Source organism: Corvus brachyrhynchos, unplaced genomic scaffold, assembly GCF_000691975.1.
Source record: "Corvus brachyrhynchos isolate BGI_N302 unplaced genomic scaffold, ASM69197v1 scaffold875, whole genome shotgun sequence".
NCBI classification, from domain to species: domain Eukaryota; kingdom Metazoa; phylum Chordata; class Aves; order Passeriformes; family Corvidae; genus Corvus; species Corvus brachyrhynchos.
The window spans coordinates 192242-203707 of record NW_008238107.1 but is presented as its reverse complement, the minus strand read 5'-3'; the positions used below and the strand labels follow the sequence as shown (position 1 = coordinate 203707).

At 48.5% G+C, this 11466-nt stretch overlaps 1 protein-coding gene across 1 annotated transcript in view; it reads right to left on the bottom strand.

The window, feature by feature from the left end:
- Window positions 1-4753: 4753 nt before the first annotated feature.
- Window positions 4754-11466, bottom strand: part of LOC103614963 (mucin-19) — a 32129-nt gene continuing 25416 nt past the window's right edge. Inside the window, 3 exon segments of the mRNA XM_017733385.1 lie at window positions 4754-4918; window positions 5294-5354; window positions 11087-11448. Coding sequence (XP_017588874.1) covers window positions 4754-4918; window positions 5294-5354; window positions 11087-11448 — 588 coding nt within the window.

Sequence of the window (11466 nt, the reverse complement as noted above, 5' to 3'; positions counted from 1 at the left end):
GATTGGATTGGGTTGGATTGGATTGGATTGGATTAGGTTGGATTGGGTTGGATTGGATTAGGTTGGATTGGGTTGGATTGGATTGGATTGGTTTGGATTGGTGCAGCTTTGGGAGGTGCTGCAGAATGTCTGATGTTCACAGAGGCCAGGCTGGAGTTCAGCACTTGCCAAATTAACTTATCACATCTTGAAATGGTGATAGGGGAGTTTGGAGGCAAGGAAACAACGCTACTTCTGCGTCATTGCCCTGATTTATTCTCCCCTTGCATAAAAAGCGAGAGGACGGTCTGTTTCCAATGGGAAACCTTTGGAGATCAAAGCCCTCCTAATGAATATTTATACCTGTTTGATTGCTCTTTTCTTGTCAAATCTTTCTTGTGGTTTCCTTCATTAAAGATTGAGCCTGATTTATTTTGTGCTTCTCATATTTGATTGGGAAATAACTTCTTATCACATGAGAGTGTGGGGGGAGAGGAAGCTCTTCCAGTTCTGAATGCCAATAATTTTGGCAAGGAAAGACCTTCCCTCTGGATTTCCCTTTGGTAAAATGTATCTGCCCAACCTGAGGTTCATTTCTTTGTTGTGCTCTTTCATCAGTTTAATCACAAAACACTTTAGTCCTTTTTTTATTATTGATTTTATGTTGATTTATCTTACTCACATCTGGTTTCTTTTTTAATCTGTTCAAATGTACAATGAAACAAAAAGATCTCCCTCTGATCTTTTTGAAAGCCTGAATAGTACTCATAGGGCCTCGAAAATGATGTTGAAAAACCAACCAGGCACATTACGGGTTTTTTTTCCCTTAATACCCTCTTCCAGCAGATTTTGCAGAGATAGAAAAAAAAAGGTGTTTTGTTGTCACACGTCTGTGGCAGACGTGGCATAAAAATACAAAGACTGAAATGATTTCCTTCTGAATTTTTAAACACCCATTGAATTCAGATAGAAGCCAAATTTTGTGCAAATCATCTTAAAAGAGCTTAAATTTACACCAGCCAAAGACTGGATCTACATCATTGGATCCACATTGCCCCACCCCTGGAAGTCTCCAAGGCCAGGCTGGAAGGGGCTTGGAGCCACCTGGTCTAGTGGAAGGTGCCCCTCCCCACGGCAGGGTGTGGAACTGGATGGGCTTTATGATTCCTCCCATCCCAAACCATTCCATGATTCCATTACTCTCTCCAGACAGCTCTGCCTCCTCTGTTTAATTAAGACTTCTAATCATTCGATATGTCTTGTGCAATTAAGGAATGGGCATTTCTGTACTTTTGGTAAACACCTAAAAGCAGATGGTAATGTGTTAGTTCTACTGTAAAAGGAGCAAAAGGTTTAAAGCCATTGAGTCATCCCAGGAGAAGTGAGGGTGGTGTAATTTATGGGTGTCCAAGGAGCACAAGCGGAGTAATTAATCTTTGCTGACTCCAGCAGGTGGAATTCTGAATTAAGATTTCCTTTATGGCTTCCCTGCCTGCATACGGATGACCAACCATTCCCAGGACATCACTACAGCCCTTCCTTCCTCTCTGTGACCCCGTGTGTCCCACCACAAAACTCCAGTCACCCTCCTAAAGCTACATCAGAGAGACTTTGATGAGCTCCTTTCCAGAAACACTTCCCAGAACACTTTAGGGAAAAGATTCTGGATTAAATCTCACGGCTTGGCACAGAGATAGCGAAGGTTTAATCAGGAAAAATAAAAGAGCCTGATGGGAAAACAGGAATTGAGTGATAAGAGGATAAGTGCCCCAACACAACCAACAACCCTTTAAAGAAAGAGTGGAAATCAAAAGGATTTGGGGGGTTTTAATGTTTCAAGTGTCCCTTTCTGATGTGATCCCAGTGGTGGAGCTTCTCTGATGTGGTCTCCTGATGCTCCACTGTTCTCACACCCAATCTGCCTCTGCCTCCTGTTGAGGTGGAGTTGAGGTTATTTTTAGCACTAAAAGTGAAGCAGGACTTTCATTTTTCTACTTTAGCTCTTAAATCCTGCTTGTCCTGACCCTCACAGCTGAAGTTCAGATCTGGGACAAGGAGGTCCAGCTCAAATCCTCACCCCTGGCCCACACATCCCTCATGGCTGAGCAGAGCTTCCCATGCTCTTGGCAGCCCTGCAGCTCTTCCCACGCCTCCCAAGTGCCCCAGTGCCCAGAAAGGCTGAGCCCCCAGCTCCAGCCCCAAATTCCTCTCTCCTGGGGATGCAGCCAGGAGCACCAGGGATAAATTTCCTGGCTACGGAGCCAGTTGCACTTCTGGAAGTGAATCCTCTGTGAGAGGCACAAATGTTGTGGGGTTGGGATGCAGCACTGCAGGAGGACTTGAATCTTCTGGGCTGTCCAGACCCACATCCCTGGTCAGTCCCAGAGCCAATGGGAATCACTGTTGTGGGAAAACATAATGGGAGTCCCTCATGGGGAGGACACAGCCTCCCCTCTCCTCCTCCTCCTTCTCTTTCCCCTCCAAGCCAGAGTGAGGTGGTTTAACTTTGTAAGGAAAATTGAGAACCTTTTTCTTACTTACATACTCCCACAGGGCTCCCACGGCACATCCTGGAGGAGAAGGAGGTCACAAGGTTATCCATGATGGAATGAGCATTTCTAGCACTTTCCACCCTCCTGGGCTCTGTGGAGGAGCCCCAAGGACCAAGAGCTGCCCACACATGGCTGTGGTGGAACCCACCTGCTCTCCTCACCCTCCAGCAGAGTCTTGTAGGTTGTAATCTCAATATCCAGGGCCATCTTACAGTTCCGCAGCTCCTGGGAGTCCCACAGCATCCATGCCAGCTCATCCTTGGCTGTCTGGAGCTCATATTGCAGCTCATTGTGCCCCCCCCAGGAGTCTCTGAGGGCACAACCCCCGCGCTGCTCAATGTCACCAAGTGATGTTTGCAGAGACAAGACCTGCTGGGGGGACATGAGACCTCCTGCCTTTCCCTGTCTTCTTTCTCATCATTCCCATCTCTAAAAAAGAAATTCCTGCCCATTTTGAGAGTCCTAAACTGGGGGTTATTGAGGCTTTTTTTAGGAAAGCCAAACATTTCTGAAATCAGTAATCAATTATAAAATACTCCAGGACGTCTGAACACGTCCTTGTGCTGCCAAGACTGGGTTTGAGTTTTGTTTGGAGGATACCAGTACTCTGCCCTAACTGGAACTAATAATTAAGGTTTCCCATTGCTTCCCGTTATAAACTATATAATGAATTAGGTGGTCTGGAAATTATACCAGTTTCTACGGGTGATGACTTACTGGTGAGTCATAATTCTACCTGTTCATTGGATGCTTTGAACCCATGTCAGAAGCCAGAATTCCTGCGGAAGCAATTCCAGCAATTTTCTGAGAGCTGTAGCTAATTCCATGATCTAATTTGGTTCAATTAGTTCTTTGCAATAATCAAAAGGATCCAACAGAAAATAAGCTGGGAGATAATCCTTCTTCCCTGTTCACCACTGGAAGAGCTTCCCTAGACCGATGGAGCCAGCGTGAGGCAACTCTCTTTGATAAAGATGAAAGAAATTGTGGGATCATGGAATAGTTTGGGTGGGAAGGGAGAGTAAAGCTCATCCAGTCCTGCCCTTGCCATGGGCAGGGACACCTTCCACTATCCCAGGTTGTTCCAAGCCCTGTCCAACCTGGCCTTTGGACACTGCCAGGGATCCAGGGGCAGCCACAGCTTCTCTGGGAAATCCATTCCAGGGCCTCATCACCCTCACAGGGAAGAATTTCTTCCTCCAATCTAATCTAAATCCACCCTCCTCCAGTTTAAAACTGTCACCCCTTGTCCTATTGCCACAGGCTCTGCTAAAAAATTTGTCCCCATTTTTTTATAAATGCCACAAAGGTGTAGAAAACACAACTTGGGAGTGGCACATAGGATCCAGAGGGTAAATCCTGTCCATCCCACCTGTTCCTTCACGTTTTCCAGGTCACATTGCCTCCTCTCCATCACAAAACTCAGTTCTTCCATCTCTCGCTGGTGGGACTTCAACTTCTTGAAGTGCCTCCACTTTTCCTCCTCAAGCTCTTGGAACTGCTAGCAAGCAAGGAGAGAGCTGGGAGCTGATACTTGTGGTTGCCATAGGAGCCTTGAGTCTCTTTCTAGAGTGAATTAAACTTGGTTTAGAAAAAAAGATTTGTGGATCCTGAGACTGCCAGTAGCAAATGAAACTTTCTTTCACTGGTCAGCTCATCTACACCTCCCCATTCCCAGCACATCCCACCACCTCTGTTCCAGGGGTGTTCTCACAGCTTTGAGACGCACAGAGTTTATCGGAATGGAAAACCAGGTCCAGAAATCACTTATTGAAGATAGGAACCAAACCCCACCACTTTTGCACTGTTATTTCTGACAGAGAGACACTTATGAAGCTGTCACCAGACTTACCCCGGCTCTGTACAATGCTTCCAACTGGGATTTCCTTTTCCAAGCTATATCCTCCCACCAGTGCTCCGTGCCCTTGAGGATGCCCCGCATGTCCAGGGCTTGGCTGTTGTCCATTTTCACAATGACATCACAGAAGCATCACAGGGACTTCTCCCCAGCTCAGCCTTTTCCTAGAAGTGATAAGTGGCCATAAGTCACCAGCGCATCCCTGTCCCTGGATTTCTCATCTCACATCCCAGTGGAAGAAACACCACCATGGACCTGAGCCACAGCCCAGGAGTTGAAATTGGGTTTGGTTTCTTTTTTTTCAGATCTCAAAATCTTGCTGCTCTGGGATTCCCAGAGTCTGACTGGTTAATCTGGCCCGAATTCATATGGACAAGGAGTGGATGGGAGGAAGAGCTGCCATGAGGAATGGTTGGCACAGGAGCATTCCTTCCCGAGCAGAAACACATTTCAGGAACTTGATCTCCTGCATTAGGGTTTCCACCTTTGCTTCCAGCTCTGCCTTGGTCAGATGGACACACTCCACATCCTAAAAGAGTTTCCAGACATTTAGAAGTCAAAATTATGCCTACACAAGGATCTAAGGAAATTCCATTATATTTTTGGCATAAGAAATTTTGTTTGAGAAACTCAGTTATCGCCTGACCAGCAACAGCTAAGGCATTCCCAAGAATATATCCAGTATTGAAGTGTTTCTGAAAAACAGTCATAATTCGGGCATGAGGAGCAGGAAAGCATTCCATTTAGAATGAAGTATTCTCTTGGTGGTGTGTTTTTCTACACCCTACACCTGTCCAAGAACTTCTAAGATTCTCTAGACCTGCCCCTTGCCTTGCAAGGAGTGGATCAGGGGAAACCCCTTGGATCTCTGCATCCAAGCCTTCCATTCATCCCAATCCCTTACCTTCTTCAGCAACATGAAGTCGCTCTCGGCAGCGGTGCATCTGTTCATTTCCTGCTCATATCTGATGGGGAAAAGAGACCAGTGAAGGGGTCATTCCAAGACTGGAGATCTTGTTTGAGTGGGTATTTAGGGGACAGGGTGCTTTGGATCTCATCCTTTTGCATCTCAACCTTTTGGATCTCAGCTTTTTGGATCTCAGCTTTTGGATCTCAGCCTTTTGGATCCCAGATTTTTGCACATCACCCTTATGGATCTCAGCTCCTTAAGTCTTGGTCTCTTGAATCGCAGCCTTTGTTGTCTCAGTTTTTTGGAAGTTTATTGATACAGCCCAAGCCAAGAGTCCCTTTAGTGCAGCTGTTGGAGCTCCTGCCCCAAGGGTGGTTTCTCCTCACTCACTGGCACCTGAACTCCTGCACGAGCTTCTCGGAGTGGTTCAGCTCGGGCTCTGCCTGGTCCTGTTCCCACCGCAGTGAGTCCAGCCATGGCCACCAGCAGCACAGGCAAAGCTGCCCAAGACATTCCTGTTGTCCTTCTGGGCTGGCAGCACCTGCTTCCATAGGACATCCCATTCGGCAGCCAGCTCCCTGTTCTGCTGCTCCAGAAGGTGCACCTGCACTCAGAGAGCAAAGCCGCCCGTTCAGGTGTGTGTGGGGATGACTCCTGTTGGGACCACAGGAGTGTGGGGGGCACAAGGAATCTGCTCTTCTGGCTCAGCACTCCCCGGGCTCATTGAATGGGATGAGAGAACAAAAGGGGGGTCAGAGTGACCTTCCTGCAATCAAGTGGGAGGTGTCCCTGCCATGGAAAGCGGTTGGAAGTGGATGATCCTTGAAGTCCATTCCAACCCAAGCCACACATGGTGGGATTGTTGGGGTGTCCTGCATGGGGCCAGGAGTTGGACTCAATGATCCTGGTGGGTCCCTTCCAACTTAGCACATTCTGTGATTCCATGAATCCATGAATCCTAGAGCAAAGTGATCTTGCTGCTCTTCCCTTCTCCAATGAAGCCCTGGACAGCACAGCCTTTGTGGCAGCTACAGAATCACCAAACATTTAAATAAATCTGCATCACTGGGCTGAGAGTGGAAACCCCCATTCATGGATAGGAGACCATGGAAAAAAGTCTGGCTGCAGAGAGGAGCCAACAGTGACAAAGCCCCATTGGACACTTTGGAGGAACAGCTCCCTCCCATTATTAATAATAAAACCAGATGCAGTTCATGGAAGTATTTAAGAGCATAAATCAGATTAAAAAAATGTAACAGGCTCGACCTGCACTCATGGCACCGGGGTCTCACACACCCAAACCAGCTCAAGGCTTATGAACTGCAGTGAAGGAGAAACCAAAGTCTGGAACACCAAAGTCTTCTCTCAGCTCTCGTTTTGTCAATCAAAGAGGCAAATTGGCTGTGGAGGCTCTTCAGCTGCCCCCTCTCCTGCTTTCAGACCCTCTGGACTTCAGGGTTGACCTTCACATCCAGGGGCTGCAAGAGATCCCTGTTGACCTGCACCAGGTGAGCAGCTCCACATCTGCAGCCCGACCCACTGGTGCCCCAGCACCCCTGACCTCCCCAGAGCCCGAAACAAACCCATTCCCATCCCTTTGTGTTTTGGAGGCTCTGGCCATGGCTCCAGGCTCCATAGCCTCTCCCAAACAATGCCAGGAGGGGGAAGCACTGCTTTGGCCGAGGGTCACCCTGCTAGAAGCAGAGGATGGTGGGAAGAACCTTCTCCCATGGGAAGGTCACCCAGCTGACAGCTACTGGCTCGTGCTGGAAGACATGATGGAGGCAAGGACACAACCCAGAAGGACCCCTCTGCTCTGATACCTCTGTGCTCCACCTTTATACACGTCTCAGGAGTGGGGCTTGGTTGACAAGAAGGAATAATTTGAGCTTTTCCTGGGGTTTGCCATGCATGGCAGAAATTGGGAGGCTTAAATATGCAAAACAAGTGAATGTTTATGAAACCCAGTGGAATCACTCTGGGTGTAAAGCGTGCAGTCAGCTCGGATTCTTCTCTTGGGTTAGTTTGTTCTCCTTCCTTACAGTAATTGCAGCTTAGGAAATGGCCTGGAGAGTGTTTCTTTCTTCCAAGGACAGTTTCCTCTGCCACAGAGACAAGGTGGGAGAGCTGGGGTGTTAGCCTGGAGAAGAGAAGGCTCCAGGGAGACCTTAGAGTCCCTTCCAGTGCCTAAAGGGGCTCCAGGAGAGCTGGAGAGGAACTTGGGACAAGGGATGGAGGGACAGGGCACAGGGAATGGCTTCCCCCTGCCAGAGGGCAGGGGTGGATGGGATATTGGGCAGGAATTCCTCCCTGGGAGGGTGGGGAGGCCCTGGAATGGATTTCCCAGAGAAGCTGTGGCTGCCCCTGGATCCCTGAAAGTGTCTCAGGCCAGGATGGACACTGGGGCTTGGAGCAGCCTGGAAGCGAAAGACATCCCTGCCCACGGCAGGGGTGGAACTGGACAAGTTTTAAGTTCCCTTCCAACCCAATCCATGGTTCTGTGATTCTTGTTAAGTCTTTGGCTTTGATTTTGTAGAACACATGGAAAATGAAACTCACATGGGGAAGACAAGAAAGAGCTTTGAAACCAGGAGGCTCTGCCCCAAGGCTGTTAATTGGACACTGGCTGATCGTTTAGTTGAGAGCAGCGGTAAGTTGGAAGCAGCAACCCGTATCCTGCAAAATTCCTTATTAATCCATCTGCTACTCCCTGTCACAATCCTTTATATCGGAGCTTGTAATTAAAGCCCTCAGGATAGCTCAAGGCAAATAAGAAGGGATTTATTGGAGTGTCTTGACAGACAGAGAAGAAAAGGCTGAGAAGTTTCACAGAGTTGCTGAGAGCTTGAGAGGTGGAGCCAAGATTTCATCTCTCTGCTCATGGCTTCCTGCCAAAGTCTCTTTCAAAACAAAAAATGGTGAAGGTTTCATTTCAGATCACTCAGAAGAAGTAATTTTCCTCTGCTACTCCACCAGATTAATCCCGAACTTTTTCAATAGGCTCAAACCTTGGTCAGTGTTTTCGTGGCCATTAAACATTTAAGCATTTCAAATCACCAAGAAATGGGATAATATTTCCCCTGCTCATTTCTCCCCTCAGTTTTTCAGGGATTTTTAAATTTTTTAATTTTTTTTTTTCATTCCTGGGCTCATCAAAGGGGTTTTCACTACCTTTTACAAGAAAGCTGATGAAAAACAAATCTGGTTACCAGGAACCTTGCTGGAATTCTGTCTCCAAGAGCAGCTGATGCCAAAGGTTTCCCAGTACCTCATTATTTGCAAATGTTCTGCTCTGGAACACTTTGCCCTGGGCCCAGCAAGGGAGATAATTGATAGGATGAGGCAGCTGGAAAGACAAGCAGCTTAATGAGGGGTTCTTGACAGCGCTATCAATTACACCCACACAGGGCAGCGATTGAAGTCCTGGATGTTTCATTTAAACACAGGCAGCATCCATGGCATTCCCAGCTGGAAGAGCAGGATTGGAGCCCAGGGGAGGACACTTGGCCTGGAGCTGCTCTGACTCAGCTTCATTTTGTGCCTCCAGTTTGTCTTTCCTTGGGCTCTGCTGAATCCCCCTGCTGGTACTCCTGAGGTACCCCGAGGGCCCCGGGCAGAGTTCTCACAGCACCAGCCTTGAGAATTTGGAGCTTTTCAAGCAAAGAAAGAGTTCACATAGAGTCTTTATTTCCTTGCTGTGGCCAGAGCCAACAGGGTCATGGCTGGGTCCAGGTTGTCCTCCCAGAACAAATTTCAAAAGGTAATGGATGGTTTCATTGTGTTTTCTTCCACTTTTCTAAGCCAAACTTCTGAATTCGGGTTTTCACAGCCCTGGATGTCACAAAAGGTTCATCAGATCAGCCTCTCTTCTGGCTCCCAGACCACTTGACCCCTGACGACCCCGAGTCCCCAAAAGGTACCTGAGGCCACCTGATGCCACCCTTGGGCTGTAGCTTACAGGGCCACATCAGCTCTGCCTCCCTCTCCCAGTTTTACCCCATCCCACACAAACTGCTGTAGGAGACAAAATATTTATGCCTCATTTGACAGCGGAAGGTCCCCAAATTTAAAGCACACCAGGTCTTCTCCACCTCTCCCACCCAGCTGGTGGAACTTGGTGTGTCTGTGTCAGAGCAGTCACCTTTCTGCAGCTCCCTCCCAGGACAGGGAGGGTTGGATGTGGCACCAGGGTAATCACAGCTCACTAATGCTCTTCTAATCACCAGGAATTTTGGATGGAGGCCCAGCAATGAGCCCCACTATTTTCATGGTGCTACATGACTACAGCCATGACTAATTTCACGGCTTTTTGCCAAATTAAATCAGGAGGGAACGTCTTGTTCTGGTCACATCTGCACAGCAAAGATGTAAAAAATTCCGCCAGTCAGACTGGGAGAAGTGGGGCAAAGACCAGCTCCACACCAGTACAGCACAACCCTTTCCTCCCACTAGATGGTGGTGTCTAGTGCCTTTGGGCCCTCGGCTGGGTTCCTGGGGGTGCCAGGAGCATCCTGGAGAACCCTGGAGCATCCAAAGGAGGGCTGCGAGGATGGGGAAGGGTCTGGAGGGGCCACACAAGGAGCAGCTGAGGGTTGGTTTGTCCTGCAGGAGGAGTCTTGAGGAGAGACTCATTGGGGGCTGCAGCTTCATCCCGAGGGGCAGCTCCCATCTCTGCTCTGGGGACCAGGGACAGGACCCCACGGAATGGCTGGAGCTGTGCCAGGAGAGGTTTAGGTTGGATATTAGGAAAAGGTTCTTCCCCAGAGGGTGCTGGGCACTGCCCAGTCTCCCCAGGGAATGGGCACAGCCCTGAGGCTGCCAGAGCTCCTGGAGTGTTTGGACAGCACTGCCAGGAAAGTGGGATTTTGGGATTAGTAGGATTTTTGGGGTGTCTGTGCAAGGCCAGGAGTTGGATTCAATGATCCTCGTGGGTCCCTTCCTGCTCAGGATATTCCATAGTTCTGTGATTCTGTGGGATGAGCCAGTTCTCACCTGGAAACACTCAGGAAGCTCCCAGGGTGCCACAAGCAAGAGGTTGTTACAGCAGTGGGAGGTAATATTTAGGACAGCCCTTGGACAACGAGGTCCTCAATCCATGGAAGCTGACGTTCCCCATGGACTCGTGCTCCGAGGCTGACTCAGCCTGGGATGTTCTGTAAAACACCTGTGAACCTCTGGCATAAAACCAACACCGAGAAGAGTCAACACCAGCTCCAAGGAGAGCTGACCTTCCGCCAGCTCCTCCCTCGCCCTGTCTTCCCCTCATTCCCGAGGTCCCGCTCATCCGCCAGCACTCCCGGAGCCTCCCACTCTGGCTGGGCACAGGGTGTCAGCAAACTCCTTCTCTTGGCATTCACAGCCTGGTGGTGATGGAAAACACATCCCAAGACATCAGCCGAGGGCCTCTTCTTTTGATCTTCTTCTTCCCATGGCTTCAGCTCAGCCCCTGAACACCAACACTCAAAATGTCTGCAGCCTTATGGAGTCACTCTCATGACATTTTCCATCAAAAAATTTGTGGGCGATCTCGAATTGACATTTGACACAGAGGCTGGACTTGGGTGATCCTTGTGGGTCCCACCCAGCTCAGGATATTCAATGATTCTGTTGTTCTTTGAACGTAGGGATGAGCCAATGAGGAACCAGCAGCGGACACGGCTGTGGAAACATCAACACTGCACCTATTTTTTATGTTTTACACATATTTTTCAATGTGCTTTGGTGCTGGAAAGAAAATAATCCACTTTATCACCCCAGCTCAAATCTAAATGGTCCAATGAACTCAACCTCATCTTAAATTTCTGTGGTCCAAACACCTGAATGGTGGTGTTGGTCTTAAATTTGTGTGGTCTGAAAACCTGGAATTTGGACTTGGTCTTAGGTCTCTGTGGTCCAAAACCCTGGAATTTAGCCTTGGTCTTAAATTTTTGTGGTCCAAATTTGACCTTGATCTCAAACTGGTGTGGTCCAAAGACTTGAATGTTCATGTTGGTCTTAAGTTTTTGTGGTTTCAAGATCTGAAACTTGACCTTGAACTTAATTGTGTCCAAAACCCAGAAATCTGGTCTTGGTCTTAAATCCATGTGGTCCAAAGACCTAAACTGGGCCAGATGCTCTCCTTGCAGAACCAGCAGGAGCTGGATCAAAAGCTGCTGGAGGAAAGGAAC